The 19,027-nt window shown below is 51.9% G+C and overlaps 6 protein-coding genes across 6 annotated transcripts; 2 read left to right on the forward strand and 4 right to left on the reverse strand.

Annotated features, from left to right (window-relative positions):
* The first annotated feature begins 2,349 nt into the window (after positions 1-2,349).
* Positions 2,350-4,944, forward strand: BJX68DRAFT_131824 (basic helix-loop-helix domain-containing protein). The gene has a single exon (XM_071036310.1). The coding sequence runs from the start codon at positions 2,852-2,854 to the stop codon at positions 4,403-4,405; it is 1,554 nt and encodes a 517-aa protein (XP_070896858.1). The 5' UTR covers positions 2,350-2,851; the 3' UTR covers positions 4,406-4,944.
* Positions 4,945-5,181: 237 nt separating this feature from the next.
* Positions 5,182-6,629, reverse strand: BJX68DRAFT_241774 (putative mitochondrial 2-oxodicarboxylate carrier protein). Its single transcript, XM_071040883.1, has 5 exons — positions 6,395-6,629; positions 6,317-6,327; positions 6,202-6,231; positions 6,043-6,129; positions 5,182-5,941 (listed from the first exon to the last, which is right to left on the reverse strand). The coding sequence occupies exons 1-5, from the start codon at positions 6,470-6,472 to the stop codon at positions 5,227-5,229; spliced, it is 921 nt and encodes a 306-aa protein (XP_070896859.1). The 5' UTR covers positions 6,473-6,629; the 3' UTR covers positions 5,182-5,226.
* A 29-nt stretch (positions 6,630-6,658) lies between these two features.
* BJX68DRAFT_241776 (putative GPI anchored protein) lies at positions 6,659-8,369 on the reverse strand. Its single transcript, XM_071040884.1, has 3 exons — positions 8,210-8,369; positions 7,584-8,152; positions 6,659-7,534 (listed from the first exon to the last, which is right to left on the reverse strand). The coding sequence occupies exons 2-3, from the start codon at positions 8,137-8,139 to the stop codon at positions 6,870-6,872; spliced, it is 1,221 nt and encodes a 406-aa protein (XP_070896860.1). The 5' UTR covers positions 8,140-8,152; positions 8,210-8,369; the 3' UTR covers positions 6,659-6,869.
* A 455-nt stretch (positions 8,370-8,824) lies between these two features.
* Positions 8,825-10,006, reverse strand: BJX68DRAFT_256704 (5'-methylthioadenosine/S-adenosylhomocysteine nucleosidase family protein; the record flags this gene model as incomplete). Its single annotated transcript, XM_071043219.1, has 2 exons — positions 8,825-9,654; positions 9,988-10,006. 2 exons carry the CDS (start codon positions 10,004-10,006, stop codon positions 8,825-8,827), a joined length of 849 nt encoding a protein of 282 aa, XP_070896861.1.
* A 4,477-nt stretch (positions 10,007-14,483) lies between these two features.
* Positions 14,484-18,000, reverse strand: BJX68DRAFT_241783 (tRNA ligase). Its single transcript, XM_071040885.1, has one exon. The coding sequence runs from the start codon at positions 17,825-17,827 to the stop codon at positions 15,215-15,217; it is 2,613 nt and encodes an 870-aa protein (XP_070896862.1). The 5' UTR covers positions 17,828-18,000; the 3' UTR covers positions 14,484-15,214.
* On the forward strand, positions 18,001-19,018 carry BJX68DRAFT_241784 (ankyrin repeat protein). Its single transcript, XM_071040886.1, has one exon. It carries the CDS (start codon positions 18,142-18,144, stop codon positions 18,802-18,804), a length of 663 nt encoding a protein of 220 aa, XP_070896863.1. The 5' UTR covers positions 18,001-18,141; the 3' UTR covers positions 18,805-19,018.
* The last annotated feature ends 9 nt before the right edge of the window (positions 19,019-19,027 follow it).

Here is a 19,027-nt window from a genome sequence, read left to right on the forward strand (position 1 = left end):
AAGTCCGAAGAAATCACGCTCCATCTAGCCCAGGAGCGCGAAACCCGGTTTTTAAAAGCCAGGAGAAGGAGGGGTTGCAGGTGGGAAACCAAGAGAAAGGGCTGACACCAAGTGAGTCATGATGTCGCCTGAGGAAAACAACAGGTGACAAATATAGTAGTACCTGAGCCTGTTCATGCGGTTTGGAGAGTGGCCGTTATTCTCCTCTTTCCAACTGTATGTACCACCCTCCTTGATGGGCCCTGAGAGCAGGTAGGTATCTGACCTTTCTTTTTTTTTTTTCTCCTCTACACCACCTTCTTCAGCCAACCACACCCCCTCTTTGCCCTCGCCAGCTCTTCCCAGTGGTCCATCCCATCTTGACCCCCCTCCATGTTCGCATAGCTCCTCCTCTAGCTAGCTTCACTGCCACCCCCCTCCCCTTTCCCAGTTTATTTCTCTTTTGCCTTGTTCGGTTTGAGCAACGCGCGTAGTCCACGGTAGTTAGCCCTGTTAAGCCTCACCCATTTGGCGATCGACGCCATGCATGACCACTGCAGCGGTATGTTTACCTAGTGGGTGGTATCAAATGAGAGGCTCCGCAAGTTGGCTGTCTCAGAGGAGTTGGCTGTCTCAGAGTTCCTTTAAGAAGGCTCTGCCCTCCCCCCGCTCCTGAGTCTGCGAGTCATTCCTCCTCTGCTTCGTTTGCTCCTCAAGGCCTGTAAGCAAGACGGCTATGCTATCCTTTCCGCAGCTTCCTCGCTTGCTCTGTTCGCTTTCCGAGAGATCCTCTCTATCCATATTCGAAGGCTAGCCTTGTATAAAGGCAGCGCAGCAACCATTTGAGCTCAGGTTGAGCTTCATACAAGTGTCCTGTCACAGTTAGCGTAAGTATGAGTGATGAACCCCGCCGTTACTCTGGAATATCCTACCTGCTTGTCCGTAACAGCTCAAGTCTTGTTCGAGACTTCACAGCTACCACGCTTTCTGCCTTTCCTTTCTTCTTGTCGCTGGCTTGTCACGGTCAATATGCTCTTTTGTGTCACTCAGCCGTCTCTTGTTGGTGCTTTCGGTTATAAGCACAGGCTACTGCTGGGAGCCACAGCTACCCAGAGCATACGCTGACAGTCTTTCAGAGATCCAGAGACTAGGTAGCCTGACGGCGGCGCCTTGGTGCCTGTGGTAAGTTGTTTGACATTTTTATTCTTGCTTTCTTTTCATGTATTTCTTGTCGCACCAAGCCAAGTGAGAAGAGAGGGTTTGAGGGAGCCGGCCTTGCTCAAACCGTGAAGATCTTCCAATCCACAGGAGTTCGCCCTCAGGAATATGCGGAGCCATGGCAAGCCTTTCTCACGGGAGCTTGAGAATCTCTGGATCAGACTCGTCGCCTTGAAAAACATCGCAGCATGTTTGCACTGCCAGCGCATGTTTTTGCTGGTGACTGCATATCTCCAGCAGCGGGGCTTCCCACCAGTGATGGCATCTTCGCGGAAGACAGTTTACCGGGAGCGCTTATTCGACGATTTAACTCGCCCAGAAAGACTTGTCCAACAGGCTTGAGGCCCCTGCGCGGACGTGCTAGTTGGGCCGAGCGGGGGCGGGGAGCGGAGACGGATTGGAATGACGAGGAGCCAATATAAATACAATCTCAGCCGTCTGCTCGGGAATGAGATAAAGTCGCTCTCCAACGTCATCCAGCGTGTTTCATAACATTCCATCATTCTGGTGCCAGAGGAAGAACCCCAGCTTTCAGCTCCGGACTCCGGAGCGCTCAGACTATACTGCCAGCTGTGACCGCCCGCGTGCCCCGATCGCCGACCGGTTCTCGAAGACCAGCCAGAGACACCAAGAGACACCATCGCCACCATCAATCAGATCGGATTTCTCCTCCCCCACGCTATCTGGCCTGGAGGATCTCCGTCGCTCATTCCACGGAGTATATTCGTTGTCGCTGGCTTTCGCCCTCTGATTTCCGCCCGGTCGCCTCTTTCCACTCGGCTTGTCCTGTCCTCTGCTCTCCCTTGTCGCCGTCTTCACCGCACCCTGTCAAGGAGACATTCCAGTGGGCACCCCGCCTCTCCCTCGTCCCCACGCTTCAGCTTGGCCCTCACGATCCATCCTCGCTTATGGACACGCCTCCCCAACCCTTCTCACCTCGCCCATTCTGATATTGGCTGCTGCTCCTGAATCGCTTTTCTTTTTCCTACTCGTCGTTTCACGCACAATAATTTCTTTTCCTTCTTCTCCACCGCTCACACCGGACTTTTAGACCGATTATTCAGCTCTTGCGTGGCTAACGATCGACGACACGGCCTATTGGAATCTGGAATCCACTCACGATAGGAGTCGTCTTCAGTGACTCGCCCGCTTTCGAGCCAATACTTTTACCCTCGCATTGCCTCGCGACGAAACCCTTATAACCGATCTTCAAGACACCGCTTTGTTTCGCCGACCATCTTCCTTAGTAAGTACACACCTCTTTCCAATAGACCCCCGTCTTCTCGCGCTTCTTTATCTCACGATATCGAGTCATCGGTGTCGCAATTTCTTTATTTGGCTTTTTCTGAAAAAGGCTCGCATGTTAATTGAGACAGAACCTCATCAAGCCTTCCCGTCCTAACCTTCCTTTTCATCCGCTCTCTTCCGCCGACTCAGCATCGCTTGCCGCTCTAGTCAGCTTACATCGTCATACCGAAGCGAGGGGTGCTCAACCTTACGACATACCTCATCATCTACCCCTTCTTTCTTCCTCGAGCGGACACACTTCAATTCATAAATCGGAGTTTGCTATCTTCTTGGATTCTGGATCGTAAGGGCTCCCTGTGGATAAGAAGCGGTCGACTTGTGGTTGAGGGCTTGCCTAGGCTATACTATGGCCAAAGCAAGCATGTTCATCAAAACTGAGCCTGACGATCGCAACAGTGACCAGAACCAATTCATGATGTCGCAGTCCGGATACTCCATGCACAACCAATTCGGAAGCCCCAATGATGGGGTCGATCCCTCAGATCTGACAATGCAAAACGGTGGATTCATGAACTTTGGATTTAACTCACAGCAGAACATGTCATCCAGCTTCAACTTCGGAAACTCCGGGATCGATACAGATGAGTTGTTGGATCTTGAGATTAATGGACAGAATGGTCTCCCCCAGAACTACATGCAGGATCACCATTCCAGTGCGGGCATCTCTATGAGTCATCCCGGCCAGATGTCGCAAATGTACTCGAACACCCCAGATGGAAACCCTATACACAGCCCGTTCATGCAGAGCAGCTACAACTATGATCATTTCCGAGGCATGAATCAGGGACAGCTGAGCTCATCTCATCTCCAGAGTGCTGGCTCCCATCTGGAGCAGAGCTACCTCAATGCCAAGGCTCGCCCGAGCATGCAGGCAATGGACCGGGCATCAATGGATGCGCGCAGCCCTATGACTCCGAAGACTCCTGCTCTGGGTGCTCTTACTCTTGGAACTCCAGAATCCGGAAGCTTTCCTACACAGCCCATCCGGACAGGCCTACAACACCGCCACCAGAAGACCCTCTCAAACCAGTGGGATGGCACGCCCGGAAGTGCCCATTCATATGCAGAGTCTCCCATTTCATCCCCAGGTCATCCTTCTCACCATGCAGCCATTTCTGAGATCCTTAAATCAGGAAAGCATGCGTCCTTGCCGGCCAAGGTTGACACTCACATGCCCGGAGGTGCCCAGGACTTGGAATCCCAGGAAGCCAAGCGCCGCCGGAGAAGAGCCTCCCACAACCTGGTTGAGCGCCGGCGCCGGGACAACATCAACGAACGCATTCAGGACTTGTCCCATCTGGTTCCCCAGCACCGCCTCGAGGATGACAAGGTGCGCAAACAGCTTGTCAACAACACTGGGCTGTCCGGCGCAGGAGGCAGCTCGAATCCCGCCACTTCGCTTCTAGCTGGTGGGACCGGTCGGCGCGCCGCTGGAAACATCACCATGGGTTTGCCAATCGAAGAGAAGGAGAAAGGTCCGAACAAGGGAGACATCCTCAACGGCGCCGTCGGCTGGATGAGGGATCTTATGTGGGCCCTTCACGTCAAGATCCAACAAGAAGCTGAACTCGCCGAATTGATCAGCAGCCTCGGAGGAAGTTGGCCGTTCGAGCAAACCGAAGAGGAGAAGCGCATGCGCACTGAGATTCTGGATGCCATTGAGAAGAACGATCCTCCCTCTTTCCACTATAGCCGTGCGCCCGGAAGCGGCCTACGAGTTCCAAAGCATACGAACATCGCCGGAGACGCCTTGTCAAATGGAGCCATAAGCCCTCAAAGCCTCAGTCCACCATTCACCGGCTCGAACAACGGCAGCGGGCAAGCACAATACTGGAACACCTCCGGTCACGCTGGAATGAGTTTCAAGGAGGAGGATGAGTATGCTATGGAGATGAACTGAGATATGCCTGATTTCATTTTCGGCTTTTCTTATGATTGCACGGCATAACTTGTTGCATACAAGGCGTCATGGATGGGGTAGTTGACCGGCGTACTCGGGAGGGATATTTCTTCTCTGTTGTGTTTTTGTTGGCTTGTTGTGGGTAGAACTTCCTGCCAGTGTCTTGATTTCCCGCCTTTGATTCGGCTCCTTCGCCTGTTTGCGCATTACTGAACACGCACACGTTTTATTTTGACTTCATTCCTACCTTGTTCTCATGGTTTTTACTCGATATTTCTCTCTCAACTTTCAGTTTCGTCTTTAGGCTTCAGCACTGTGGTTTTGTTCTTCATCGATACCCTTTTCCTTTTTCATCCCTAATACTTGTTATGGCTATATCAGTATCTCGGAACGCTTCATGTGACTTTATATACTCCTGAGTTATTCCTGTTCAGGTTTCCATATGGTATTGCATGGCTTTGGCCGCCTGTAAGATTTTCTCGCGGACTTACAATGATACTACCAATCTCAACTCATGCTACCTAGCTTTACTCTGGTCCATTAATCGTACTGTCATCAGCGGAATTAAACATAAAAGGTCTGGGCGTTTTATGCAGTCAGCCAGCCCAGTAGATTTTGCATGTGAAGAAAAGGCCTCTTTTTTTTTAGCATGTGAAAATGTACATCCGTCTCTTTTTCTATGGCACATTCTATGAACCATCCATGTACGTACGTATCTCTATCCTGCACATTCAGAAACCAGCATCAGAACAGGAGAAGAAGAAGAAGAAGAAGAAGAAACCAACCAGCCAACGAAGCGAACGACCCCCCTAGAAGCAAACCTAAACATCCCCCCTCATCGTCCGGAAAAAGTCCATCACCCCAGTAAACACAACGAGCAGGATACCACCGCCAGGGCCCAACCGGAGCACCTTGGGGATGAACCCCTTGTACAGCGCGCCGAAGCCCTCCTCCTTCATGACCGTCCCGACCGCGGGCCAGGCCCAGTTATACTTGGGCGTCTGCCCGGGGACCTTGGGCGAGTTCTGGATGCGCGACTTGACGACATCCATGGGAGTGTTGAGGATGGTACCCGCCGTTCCACCGATCGACCCCGCAATCAGGTCGTTGCGCGTCTGCTGCGCCTTGTTCCCGGGCTCGACGGCGGGCATCTGCGCGCGCACCTGGAAGATGCACCCAAAGTAACCCGAGTTCCAGAGGATGTGGCGCCAGAGGGTGGATTCGAGGCCGTTGTAGAGGGCGAGGGGCCCCTCGGCGGCGACGATCTTGCGCACGACGTCGAGCATGCCGTTGTACTTGCCTGCGGAGGCGCGGTCCTGCAGGCGGATCTTGACGAGCTCAAAGGGGACGACGACGAAGGACTCGGTGGCGCCGGCTGTTGCGCCCGTGAGGATCGCGAGGGACTGCGTTTGCTTCTCGGCGCCGAAGGCGTTGCGGTAGAAGGCGCCCCAGGAGTCGTTGGCGGCGAATTTGGTCGCGCGCTTGGGCGCTTCCATTAGGATGGGCGCGGAGATTCCGCGGTACAGGCGGGAGAAGCTTTTTTTTTCCGGTGCTGTTAGCTAGGGGCTTTTACCGGGGTGTTGTGGGGGGCGGGGGTCGACGTGAGGGGGAGGGGGGAAGGGGTGGAGGTACGCTACCCTTCATTGCGAATGATCTTGCGGAAGCAGTCGAACATGCCAGTGTAGAATTCTTCACCGGCGGCACCAGTGCCTTGTTGAAGTTGGCTGTTTGGAAGAGAAATTGTCAGTTCGGCTTTTGACTCGGCTTTTACAGTTGGGGGAGGAGGTTTTGCTCACACTCGGGTCTTGACGACGTCCAATGGGTACCTAAACTGGCTGTTAATAACAATTCGAACATGGTGACTCGTCTATTTCGCTCGGAAATATCGTAGGCACAGAGAGAGAGTCGTACATCACCAGAATCTGGGTCACGCGGTCAGTCCGAACTGCATTGAATTTAACCGACACTATCAGATCTCAGCCCACTTACCTCCGACACACCGGCCACAGCACCGGCCACGAACTGGTACCCAAAGGGGAGGGGCTTGGGGGCGGCTTCGCTCGACATGGTGGCTTCTGGGTAGGGAAGGAATGGAGGGGAGAAGGGAAAAGAGAGAGAGAGAGAGAAGGTGAGGAGAAATGCGAGGAGGTGAGGAGAAGACCGGAGGCCACTTTGGGACGAATTCGAATTCGCGCTGCTCTTGACCGGGCCGGAAAAGCGACCGAAGCACAGTCAATAATTGCGGTGCTGGCGGTCGGGGAGTCTCGGTGGTGCCGCCCAATAATCAACCAGGGCCCGGAAAATCCTGCCACAATCAGCAACTGTGGGAAAAACCCGGAATTCCCCACGCTTTTTGCTCGCCTCCTTCAGGAACGCGGGGGATTCGGCAGTTGCTCAAGCGATTGCATAACATGCTACCTCTCGGCATTCGTTATCATTATTCATATAAATAGCGCTATCGTTATCATAACATCGTCCAGATCATCCCAAGCGTAGTATACACCATCATCATCATCTTCCAATGGATCTTTGCCTTTTCTCCATTGTTTGAGGGCGCTGCTGGGTCCTCTTTCGCGACAGTCCCTGAGGTTGACGCTGCTGGTACGGCTGTACAGCTTTCTTCTCCACACGCGTATCCTGAAGGGCAGCACCCTCCACCTACAGTGTCAGCACAACTGAACCAACCACTGGCACATCCGCTCGAACTACCCCCTGATCCTCCACCACTGCTCGCCGCTGTCGTCGTCGCCTCTGGAATCACAATGGTCTGGTCGTTAGACACTATTGTCGTGGACGGTATGGTTGGACAGGACGTCGTGTCGCAGTCGCGACCGGTCCGGCAACAACCGCCCTGGTAAACAGCGGCGCAAGCGTAAAATCCCGTCGGGCAGGACGATTCAGTGGTTGATGTTGTGCTGGTGGACAAACTGGTGGGACGGTCAGGAGGAGACAAATCCGTTGATGTCGACGATGTCGTGACGCTGCTCGTTTCGCTGCTTGTGTCGCTAGTCGTGTCACTAGTCGCGGTGGCAGTACTAGATGTCGATGTTACGGTGGGCACTGTCTCAACTGATGTCGTCGTCAACGTTGTCGAGTGTGTGGTAATCGTTATCGTGACGATGTGGGCACCTGAACCGTCAGTTAGGGCTAATCTATGCAGTTGGGGAGGGCAGCTTACATCCACCATCAACACAATCATAGCCCGGAATACAACAACCACCTCCGAGCGACGATGGACAGCTCGTGTATCCCTCCCAGCACGACCCAATTGTCCCCGAGCAGTCCTGGCCAGCAGGACAACACCCTACACCCCCGGAGTCAACAACCACGCAAGTCTCCTCCGTCCGGCAGCAGTTATCAGGTCGATCGATAGATGTACATCCATAAGTCCCTGTAGGACACTCAAAGTCCTTCCGGACGAGCGGCGAGAGACGAAGACCAGAGAGTCGCTCAAGACCAGGTGCAAACGGCGCGTTGAAAGGGTATGATCGAGGTAGGATGATACGTCGATCGATCTCGGTGTTGCGGTGGCTGTCCGCAGATTCGGTCGTGTTCGCAACAATGCTCTCATCATTGTAGGACCAATAGTCCATGAAGAACTTCTCCCCTTCGTCATCACTCATCTTCCGAACGCCCTGGATGACCGCATTGCGCCGCACTGCTCGCTCGGTGTCTGTGTTTGCCGAGACTTGTGCGACCGAAGCAACCCCGAGTAAGATCGAGAAGAGTAACATCGGACTGGTTGGACTGTGAGTTGATTAGCATTCCTCTCCCACCTCTTATCTCAGGAATAGCAGATCGGACCACTATAAAGCACGCCGCTTATCACCGCCCAAAACAAAAGATGTTAAAGAAAAAAGGCCTCCACAAAGCAATCAATAACGCGACCACTTCAAGGCAGAACAACAGTGTATATCAATAGACATGGCGAGAGCAGAAGAGAAAAAGACCGCGAGCAAGAGAACTCTTGAGCACCTGAAATCCCGATGGCTGGGCTGCTGGGCGAAAGAGCTCTATGAGTCTATTCCTGATCTGGTTAGCCGCTCCCGTGGCTCGTGCTTTTCGTTTGAGCCCTCTCAGAGACTCTAGCATCTCATGAGTCCTCTCATGGCTTCAAGACTTACACTCTTCTGAGCACCAACTTCATCATTATTTGTCTTATATTCGTATAGATCATTGCTGATCATCTATCGTTGAGCATCATACTCCGTGCGTACTAAATCTATGCTAATAAACGTATCGGTTCGGCCCGTCGCCGACCGTGGGTCGCCATCCAAATGCCGACGACTCCCTCAACTCACAGTCCAAACCACGCAAGTATCCTACATCGCATCAAAACCCATCCAGTACCCCAATGCTAATCAAACAACTAACTCCCAGATATGCTCCAAGTACCATTAATCAAGTCGTGCTCCGTAATCACGCGTACAGCTGGGAAGCTTCCCGCTCAGTCGTGACCTGTCGTGGAGTGATCACTGACAACAACTCCTTCGCATAGGCAGCCGCCGTCGCTGCAGCATACCCCTGCCAATGGTCGTTCTTATGCGAGTCAGCATAATCTGAGATTCCTCTGATCACGAGACATGGGAAGTTGTCCATCAACCCTGCCGCCTCCATCTCGAAACAAAGTGTCCCTCCAAGTCTTCGCGCGATCTCGTCCCTTTTTGCCCCATTCTTCAGAACTCGGGTGATGGATGCGATCTGTCCGTAGTGAATCTGGGGGGATAAGCCGGCTCTGTTTTTTCGGACAATCAGATGCCTCTCGTCACAACTGTTGCAAGATCCAGTCTCGCCCGGATGGTCATAGCAAGCAGCGAATAGCCGATCGCTCTCTTTCGGAATGACGCTATCCGTCAATGCCGGGTTCCGATTCAACATGCCTGAGAGAAGTTCAGAGATTCTATGTCCCTCCACGAGATGTGTCGCGCGCAGGTTTGACATGGCGTTCAATAGCACGTAGGGGGGGTTGTTAAGTGTGCTTGTTTGTTCAAAATCATTGCCACATCGCAACACTCCCCCAGACCGTACCGATGGCTTGCTGACTACGACATCGCCTAACCGGATGTCTGCTTGACTTGGGACACCGCCGCCAATGCCTACCATGAGCCCGAATCGGATCGAGGGGAAGGTCGATAGCATTCGAGTTGCAACAGCCGCAGCTGGGACTGGGCCATACCTGCCAGATGGAAGGCATGTTATCACGACATTATGAAGGCCGATGCGGCCGAGGAAATAGGCATTGTCGTCACCTTTGGGGGCAGGCAGTGAGTCGTAAAGTTCATCGAGCGAGGCTCTGGCGGTTGCCAGTTCGATGGGGAGCGCACTAATCCATCCAACACTATAGTCCTGATAACACGGAATTTGAACTGGCGCATAGAGCGAGTACGTTCGATATATCCGCCCTCCTATCGCCGTCCCAGTGCCGTTCCACGTGTTATGCTGCTGAAGACGCGGCTTCGTTCTATCTGTAAAGGCCGTTAGAGATTGGGTTTCCACTAACCAGGCTTGAGCCACTCTCCCACAGCAAACACAAAAAGCAGTCACAAGCAGGGGTTCTCTTACCATGTGGCCGTTCCGGGAACCTCGATTGCGGTCGGACATTACCAGCGAATGTGGCATCATGGCTTTCACCCTCATCAAGTTTGTATTTGTCCAGGAGCCTGTAAAATGCATAACAGGCAGGGTAGGCAACCACGAGGGCGGCGATAACGACGATAAAGATATCAACCTCGTGGGCAGGTTTATTCGTCCAAGCGATCACTAGGCATCCCATCAAAAGAAACAGTGAGGTTATCTTCCCCCAGTCCGGTACTAGCCTGACAACAATGATCAAGTCTGAGTAACCGGGTGGGCGACAGTCGCGATCCGGGAATAGAAGTCTTGTTCCCAAGATATCGCGAATTGACCGCTGAGCACGCCGGCTGTACCATTGATACCCATCGGAGGTGCTGTCGTTCCAAGTTCGGGTTAGGAACCTGTCAGGTTTGAAGTTCACGACGGGCGTGTCGGCATCCGATAGAGACGAGAGGTTTTGATTCTGGATCTGCCATGGAATACCAAACGTCAGACGCATTCTGCCACGATTGTGATGATTGATACGCACAAGCTCATCAGGAATAAAAGCAATGCCCACAATGACTTTGACGAAGCAGTCAATGAAGAGCTGCTGTTGCACAGGCAAAGAGCGCTTCGTCGAAGCTACTCTCTGCTTAGCAGCATGGATTGCTGGAATAACAGCTTCGGTTTCGAAGACGTTGAGGATATAGCACGACGGGATGTATATAAAGAGGGATATCAGATTATCCCAGCGGAGAATAAAGTGAACCATGGCATGAGCCTCGGGGATGAATTAGGGTGCCGTGTCTGTGTGGCTCTAGAACAGAGGGGAGGGGACTACTCCCAGAGACAAGACGGGGAGGTCGAGGTCGAGAGGGTGGTTTAAGTCAAATTGAAAAAGAGGTAGGGAGCAATAAGGTAGTAGAGCAGGATTTCAGAAAACAGTAGTATGATGATAAGAACCAGAGATTGACTCGAATGGAAGCTAACTGTATCAGGGGGGAACTCGAGTGACGGATTCGATCAGTGTAGCCGGGGCAGGCCTGACGAATGACATTGTTCATTTTTCACTTGTTGTATGCAAAGTCATCAGTGCTCTGGGTAGTGCAAGTACTTTTCCCCCATGAGTGCTTTTTGCGCCATTATCATTTAGGTTAAGTCCCTACTGATATGATCCTACGGGCTGGGACCCTCAAGAACATGGAGGGCTTTTGTATTTCCAAAGCTAATGACAGCTGGAGATGCGGAGACGGGTTGGGACTTTCTCTTTCGTTCTTTGCCGCGTCTGTCTCGCTGCCAGCCAGGAACTGTACGACCTGTTGCCTGTCTGCCTCTCTGCTAATCAAGAGGCATTTCTCCTATAGGGCGGCAATTCCCCATCATCTCGGAGATAGTTAGCGTCGCGATCTATCATGCATCAGTTAAGTCAACCATGTTGCAGCTTTGTGGAAGACGGACCACAGTCGTGTGGCTTGGATTGTGGAAGCAGGACCGTTCCGGATCACTTATTGCCGTCTCTCCACCAGGATTGAAGATTCAGACTTTTGCGCTCCTGGATTGAGGCTGCGCAATGGGTGTCCGCAGGTGGTGACTGGAGGATTCACCAACTATTGGCTTAAAGGGATTCCGCACAGCCATCAACTCCGAGAACCCGGGATGGATCCCTCATATACCTTACCAGCTTCACAAAATTTGCCGCAGCACGGAGAGAGGCACGTCTTGCTCAGCCTGCGCTCCCGGTGGTCGCTCGAGTCACTCTTCCAACTTATGGGAAGCCTATCAACCTGCAGGAGACGGGAGGCGGGGCCGCGGGGTGATGTGCTTTCATCGAAGAAAAAAGATTGGCGGGAGTAACGGACGCCAGGACCTCGAGGCTCTGACCCGACTGGTCTTGGATCTGAGTCGTGCATAGGCGCCGCGCTGTTGCACCTCCACTCTTCTAGGTCCTCAACCATTCCTCCCAGTGAGACAAGCTCCGACTGGCTGAAGATCCTCCTCCCCATCTTTCTGAGCTCGGATCTCCCCCCTGTTCTGTCTACCAGGTCCTCGAATGTGAGCGTTCTCTGTCGAATTCCGCTTGCCGCATGGTGATGAACTAACTGCCTCGCTCTTCCTTTCTTACGAATAATACTGGTCGTAGTGGCGTGCATGGCCACGGCTAATAGGGGATAGTCGCCAAATCCTTGGTGATTTCGGGTCACTGGTGATGTCTAGCTTACGGCTTGACACGATCGATGAGTCGTGACTTGATTACCCGTCAACGTCCACGGTCCCTTCTTCCGAGTCGGGTCTTCTTTCTTTCGTAATCGTAACATTCGCGTTGCCATTTTCGGAAGGCGAGGGGACCTACTAGGTACCCTAGCAGTGAATCCATGATCCTCGGTGATATCGGCCCTGCTGTTGCTGCCGATGGCGGCTGAGAGATTCGAGAGCTTTGGGCCTCGTCTGTCTGTCCCCCGCCAATATTCTTCTACGTATATACTGTACTTCGTAGTTTCGTAAGCCGGGAGCCCAGATAGATCACATCCCATTACATTTTACAACACCATCCTCCGACCCTGAGGATATCGCTTAGCCTCAAATAGGCAACTTCGTTCGCATGAGTCTATGCCCGCCCCGTGCATTCCGCAGTTCTATCAGAGTCTGGTGCCGATTCCCTTTCCTTCGCCACCCAGTTATGATGCCCCAAAGAATAATTACGTTTTTCTTCCACTTAATTTCGAGGGCCTGGACGGCCGGCCGAGGATCGTTGCGTCGTTTTTCTGAGGATGCGGGAGGTTTGTCTGTGCCATGATTTTGTCCGGGTGTCCATGGGCCATGCATGACACATACAATCAGGAGCTATGTAGATACTCTGTAGCTCTGCTCTGGAACATGCTTCGGTTCGATGTTCCTGGCTGAGGCCTTCGTATCTACCAGGCTTCATGGACACCGATGCTATTGACATGACCACATGGTTGTTTGCGGCATGATTGGAAGCCTACAAGCGGTTTGAAGGAAGAGTTGCAAGCTCGGGCTGCTTCAGACTGGGGGTGCGTAGCAGGATGGTGGTTCGAGACCTCTGCTGTCATGCTCTTTGGTTTGCGCATTACAATACCTTTCTGACAGAAAAGAAAGGGGAAGAAGAAATCGATCTTGAGTTCCTGTCGGTGTAAGTGATCCACAAAAAGGAAAGAGAGAAAGGAGAAGAAACGAAGTTTTGATCTTGAGATCTTGTCAGTGTAGTGATCCATGTTGCGGTTGATCACCCTTTTAGACCCTAGCAGCAGGCTTGTAGGACGTGTGGAGAGGGAGGCCGGAGACTAGAGCCCGTCCAAACGGGAGGGACGGTGTGGTAAAAAGAAATAAGAGAAAAAAAAGGAAGAGATTTCATCTCTGATGACGCGTGAGATGATAGATTATTGACAGGGATTCAGCAACAGACTCCAGATTTGTGTGGCGTGGCAGTGAACAGCATTTGTTTTCGAAAACAACAGTCTTTCTGGAACTGCTGATGATTCCTAAAGCCGTGGGCAAAGGGCAAAGGGCAATTCTAGAAGCATAGTGGAGACAAGAAAAAATAAAAATAATAATAATAAAAAATAAAAAATAAATAAAAGAACACGGGGAGAAAGGTCTCGCTCAGACAAAAGAAAAAAAGAAAGTTGCATTTGCACGAGTTTCCTTCCTGGAGGCTTAAGTCCGGTTATCACAATTCCACGAGGGAGGTGGTTTCAAGCTACAGGCTGGTGAGTGGGCACAACGCAGAGAAAGAGAACCTCTTCCAGGCCAGGGACCAGTGATCATAGTCATAATAAGTCATGGTCAGATTTGGGAGAGAAGGAGAGAAAATAATGGGTTTCTTTCCCCCCTAGTATCAGTATATATATGGTAAGGGTGTTTGAGATAATAGGCAGCGCAATGCAAGAATTCTGTTGTCTTTGCCATTGTATCTGCTGCAAAATCACCATGCTATGCCCCCTTTCGCCTGTGTCCAACTCGATGCTGCAAAATAACGGAGATCGCCAAAATCACCAACGATTTAGATATGCTTTTTACCCATGCCACGCATCTCGTGGCACAGGATCCGCGCGCGCACAGGATCCGTCTCAGCTGGCAACAACCATTTTCTGTCTTGGCTCTCGCAAAGCAAATCTTCAAAATCCAAGCGCCCAGAAAAGGATCATGTTCTCTTTTCTGGACTCCGGGTCCCCGGTTTAGAGCAGATGCTGCCAAGAGCCGCAAGACTGGCAAGTTGACACCGTTGCTGGCCAGAAAAAGCAAAAGATTGAAGGTTTTCTTTCTCTCACTCGAAAGATTCTCGGGAAAGCCTGTAACTCTTCTTCAAATTATTAGACCGATCTAGTCTACCCAAAGCCTGCGAGGTACTCTGTTAGTTGATAGCAAGATATCTAGTGATGCACTTTCTTTCCCTGGCAGGCCCGAGTGGACGAGGGAAATCGTCTGGAAATCTGCTAAAATTAGGGAGCAAGCTCGCTGGCAGTTAGACCTAACTACGACAGCGAGTTTTCATAATAATTCAGCCCGGGTGGTCTAGTGGGTAAGCATTTCTCACCTGTCTTCTTACAATAATATCCCTGTCTACCAATATCGAAGTATGATTCTCGCTTAGGGTTCACCCTTGGCATATATGCCAGAGGTCCTGCTCGATCTGCGGCTTGAGCCTGTATCTTTTTTTTTGTCTTTATTTTTCATCCCTTCCCCTTCCTTCCACTGCTCTGGAGTGGTGCTGGAGTGGTGCTGGTTACTGACTTAACTAGTCGATCTATGTAGGCACCCTGCGCTTTTTTCCATGAAGTAGCTGTGAAGCCAGCAGAGGCAACAACCGATAGACACGAGAGGTGTCTTGATTTCGCACCTACCATAGTTGCTTCTTCACGGACGAGCTCGTCGAGGATAAGGAGAGGAGGGAAGACTCCCAGTCGCCAATAAGTATTTCACATCCGGGGTGAGTTAGATAACTCCCCATGTTGAAGAAGTTGGAAGGAAATAGATGGACAGGTAGGTGGTCTGTCCTAAGAGAGCGACTGGGTGGCTTGAAGTGGCTCCTGTTGAGCAAGTACATATACGTATACAACTAGATAATCCCCAGTAATTGACGACTGGCAGTCTCTGGGTATTGCGATATTTCTACAGCGTTTAGGAGGGCACGAGACATTCCGCGTGGATTTCCAGGGTGTATTGTGATACCATACTCCCATTATTTAGGAGACCATATTTTCATAAACTCATTCCGCAGAAGCAACATTCACTTTACCTTCCGCGACTCATAACAACACTCACAGTGCCATTAACAACCTTGACGCCGGGAATCTCAGCCTCCCAAATGCCCGTCCCCTCGCCGGAGCCCTCCTTGAGCCATCTCTGCAACAAATCGTTGCTTTCCTTAGGCTTGATCTGGGGCGACGCAGTGCCAACCGTAACATGGGGTAGAGGGTTGACGCACATCCAATCCGGCTGATCGTTCTCGTCTTGGGGCATGATACGCGCAACGAAAGTCATGAGCCGGCCATCCCAAATGAGGCGCTCAAGGCGGATGCGTGCGCTGCCTAGAGTAGGCGTGACGCTGTGGTCTTTGGGCGGGACCTGGAGCATCTTCTCCGTGTAGAGCTGGGTGAGGCTGTCCCATACTTCGGCGTGGTCCTTCTTGGACGCCTTGTGAATCAAGGTTACGTGAAAGGCTGGCTGAACGCGACGGGACTTGACAAGTTGGTGGTAGAGACGTGCTCTTTCGGGGGGTGTTTCGGAGGTGAAGAGGGAGTGGAGGAGGTCGGAGACTTCCTTTGTCGGAAGGGTAATGCCAAAATACTCGATATTTCGGACCTTGGCTTCGATGTTGATTCCTGAATTCGGGCTGCCAGCTTTGTTGTTCTGCTTTGGCCCCTTGACCTGCTTGTAGGAGCCGCTGTGGTCTACGTCGACGTTGTACTCGCTAACAGCGTGGTTGATGGCGTCATCTAGCTCTTGCGCGGAAGGGACTTGCTTCACGAGTTGAGGGTAGGCAGAATGCAGGGCATTTACTACCTTCTCGAGATTCTCGCGGGAAGACGCCGTAACGTCAAGGTCGATAACCTCGTCAAAGCTCATATCCGGCTCATGGTCCACATCAACGGCCTCGAACCGGTTGAGGAAGCCCTCCATGATCCCAATGACCTCGCCGCTGTCTTTGGTCCCGGCTCGAATGGTCTGATGGTTGTCGCCCCGCTCAAGCACACGTTTCCGAGTCACCTCTCTGATTTCAGGAAGCATCATATCCTTGGGCTCATGAACATAGTGGAGTGCAACAAATCGTGCGTTGGGAGTACCAGCAGTCACATCCTTTATGATCTGATCTCGTTCACGTTTCTGATGGTTGTTCCGGTCCGCAATCACAACCGGCTTGTCCAGTAACTGGTTGAGCACACCAGCAGCGAATGCCTTTGGCTTACTCTTCTGTTTGGGAATGTTGTCGTTCTGAATATGGCCCCAGCCGAACAGCTTGACCAGAGCTAGAGCCACCGTCGTCTTACCACATCCGATTGATGCAATAGGTACTAGAACGACATCCCGTGTGACATTGTCTGCCTCCATTTGGATAATCTGTGCTCCGTTGAGGCCGCGCTCCGCTAGGAAGCCATCGCGCATTGCGATGATACCGTGGTTATGCTGATAGGGTACTTTCAACTCTGGATTCAGAGCAAACTGACGGCGCGCGTAGACCAAGTACTCCTCTGTAATCTTTTTGTGCTTCTTGATTCTTGGCTGTTTCCCGGAGAGCATAGATTTGGTGCACTCACGCCATTGCCGATACATCAGGTACGGCTCTTCAAACTTGTACTTGAAGAACCAATCCCGTAAGGGACCACGACCTCCCTCGCTCATGTGGCATCGGATAACAAAACCTTCGGTCTCTCGGCCGTCCCAAGACCCAGTCTCGGCGCATCGCTCAAGGAACCGCTTAACAGAATCGAGATCATCGTAAACAACAAAGTTTGCCTTCTTGAAGCCCCAGGCGTCCGCGAACTTGTGCACTTCCGGGCTAGACAGGGTTGCAAACTCGGGAACGTTGAAGTTGATTCCATGAAGGTATATACCGGCGGAGTTTTGGTCATACGCGAGAACGTGCTCCTCGAAGCTATCGTCACAGAGCTCTCCCACCGCGGTGGCATTCATCTCGCGCAACTCCTTGGCCAGCTGTGCAGTTGTCTTGCCGACCGAAGCGACGTGTCGTTCAATCCACTCTTCTCCAACTTGAGCATGGCTCCTATCAGTATCAGAACGAGCACCCGTTGAGTGCTTGCTGCATACTAGCAGAGAGCCGTCCTCCAGACCAGAGATGAATATGATGCAACCGTTTTCCTTGACACTGAGCTCGTAAGGCCCTCGGGTGTTGTTCTCAATGTTCCTCCATTGTGTTGAGTTGACCTCGTTGATGTTGAAGAACTTATCGTAACCTCGTGTAGCAATCTCGGGGGTGCCGTCCTGTCTCTTGGTGGTGAACAACCCACGAGCATAGGTCGGAAGGTCATCGCGCTTGTAATCCCAGTCCATAAACTTCCACGAGTCCACGGCGACGTTGCCTCCTTTCCCCACCATGAACCTGGTCTTTCTGCACTTAAAGGTCTTCTTTTTGACCCCTTTGTTCTCCAACCTAGCAGCCTCAAGGGTAGTCACCAGCTGAGCCACTTCGCCTTTGTCCTGATGGACCACTTTTCGCCCCTCCATTGTACGCTGTGTAGAGAGCTGCCTTGTATAATGAAGGATTGGTGAAGATTGGGAGCGAGCGGAATTGTTGTACTGCTGTGGGGCGGCGGAGCTTGGACGAGCAAAGGTGGAAGGCACAAAGAACTGTCGGCAGGGGAGGAGGAATCTTAAAGCGAGATTCATTAATGACTCGTTCAGACTGAAGCTCACACTAGTCAGAGGCGCAGCCTCGCACTTATTCTTGCGGCTGAGTTGTATGAATCATAGTGGAGGAGGGAGCTGGAGAGGGAAGTAGAGATAAACCTCTTATCGCGGGGCAGCAAATCACCCAGGAAAAAAATTACTTCAACCACCCACGCCACAAACAGTTGCTCTTTCATTCAAAGTCAGCTTGGACTCACATCTGGTGTCTAGCGACAAGAACCTTCCTCTTTCTGGACATTCTGACTCTTTGAAACCTCTCTTGACTCATACTCGGGCTCCGCAAGCAAGTCGCGATGACTCAACCGAACCCCTACGTTCTCGCCGCAGACAACCCGGCCGCCGTTCTGGCCCTCCTCCAGTCCAACCCTTCGATTGCTTCCAACCAAGACGAACATGGATACTCTCTGCTACATGCTGCAGCTTCATACGGACACATTGACCTCCTCCGCGCTCTTGTACAACAATACAATGTGAATGTCAATCTGCTAGACGAGGACGGGGAAACCTGCCTCTTCGTGACGGAAAACCTCGACATCGCCAAATGTCTTGTTGAGGAGCTCGGAGTTGATTATAACATCAAGAATGATGAGGGCTTCACGGCTCAAGAATCCATCGAGAGCGACGGCTCTTTCCCTCAGATTGCCGCCTACCTGCGACAAGTGGCTGGTATACCCGGTACAGTCGCCGATGGCTTGTCCGCTGCCGACGCCTTGAACCCTGCTCCGCCCTTGCCTCCGAACATTCAGGTGAACCTAGGGACAGTATCAGAGCAGGAAGCGAACGCTGGGACTAACGAGGTGGATCCCGAATTCAAGAGACGCATTGACGAGCTTGCTGCTCGGGAGGACTTCCACAGCGAGGCGACTCAGAATGAGCTTCGGCAGCTGGTCATGGATGCTATTCAAGGGTCAGATATCGATACGCAAGACAGCAATGTGCGAAGGAGGTTAGAATAAACGGATCTATAGCACATTGATGAGAATATCAGCATATACCCTCCACACGCCTGAATACGTATCTCACAGACACACTCTTTACTTTGTGTACGACTCATATATATGCTACACATTCAACAGAGCCATAAATGTTGTGAAATGCCGACTTGATTTGATCGTCTTCGATCTATGTAAATGTCACGTGGCGGCCTAGCTCCCCGCAATATCATCACCTCTCCATCTT

The sequence above is a fragment of the Aspergillus pseudodeflectus genome (genome assembly GCF_044049435.1).
Source record: "Aspergillus pseudodeflectus strain CBS 756.74 chromosome Unknown BJX68scaffold_35, whole genome shotgun sequence".
Classification (NCBI taxonomy): domain Eukaryota; kingdom Fungi; phylum Ascomycota; class Eurotiomycetes; order Eurotiales; family Aspergillaceae; genus Aspergillus; species Aspergillus pseudodeflectus.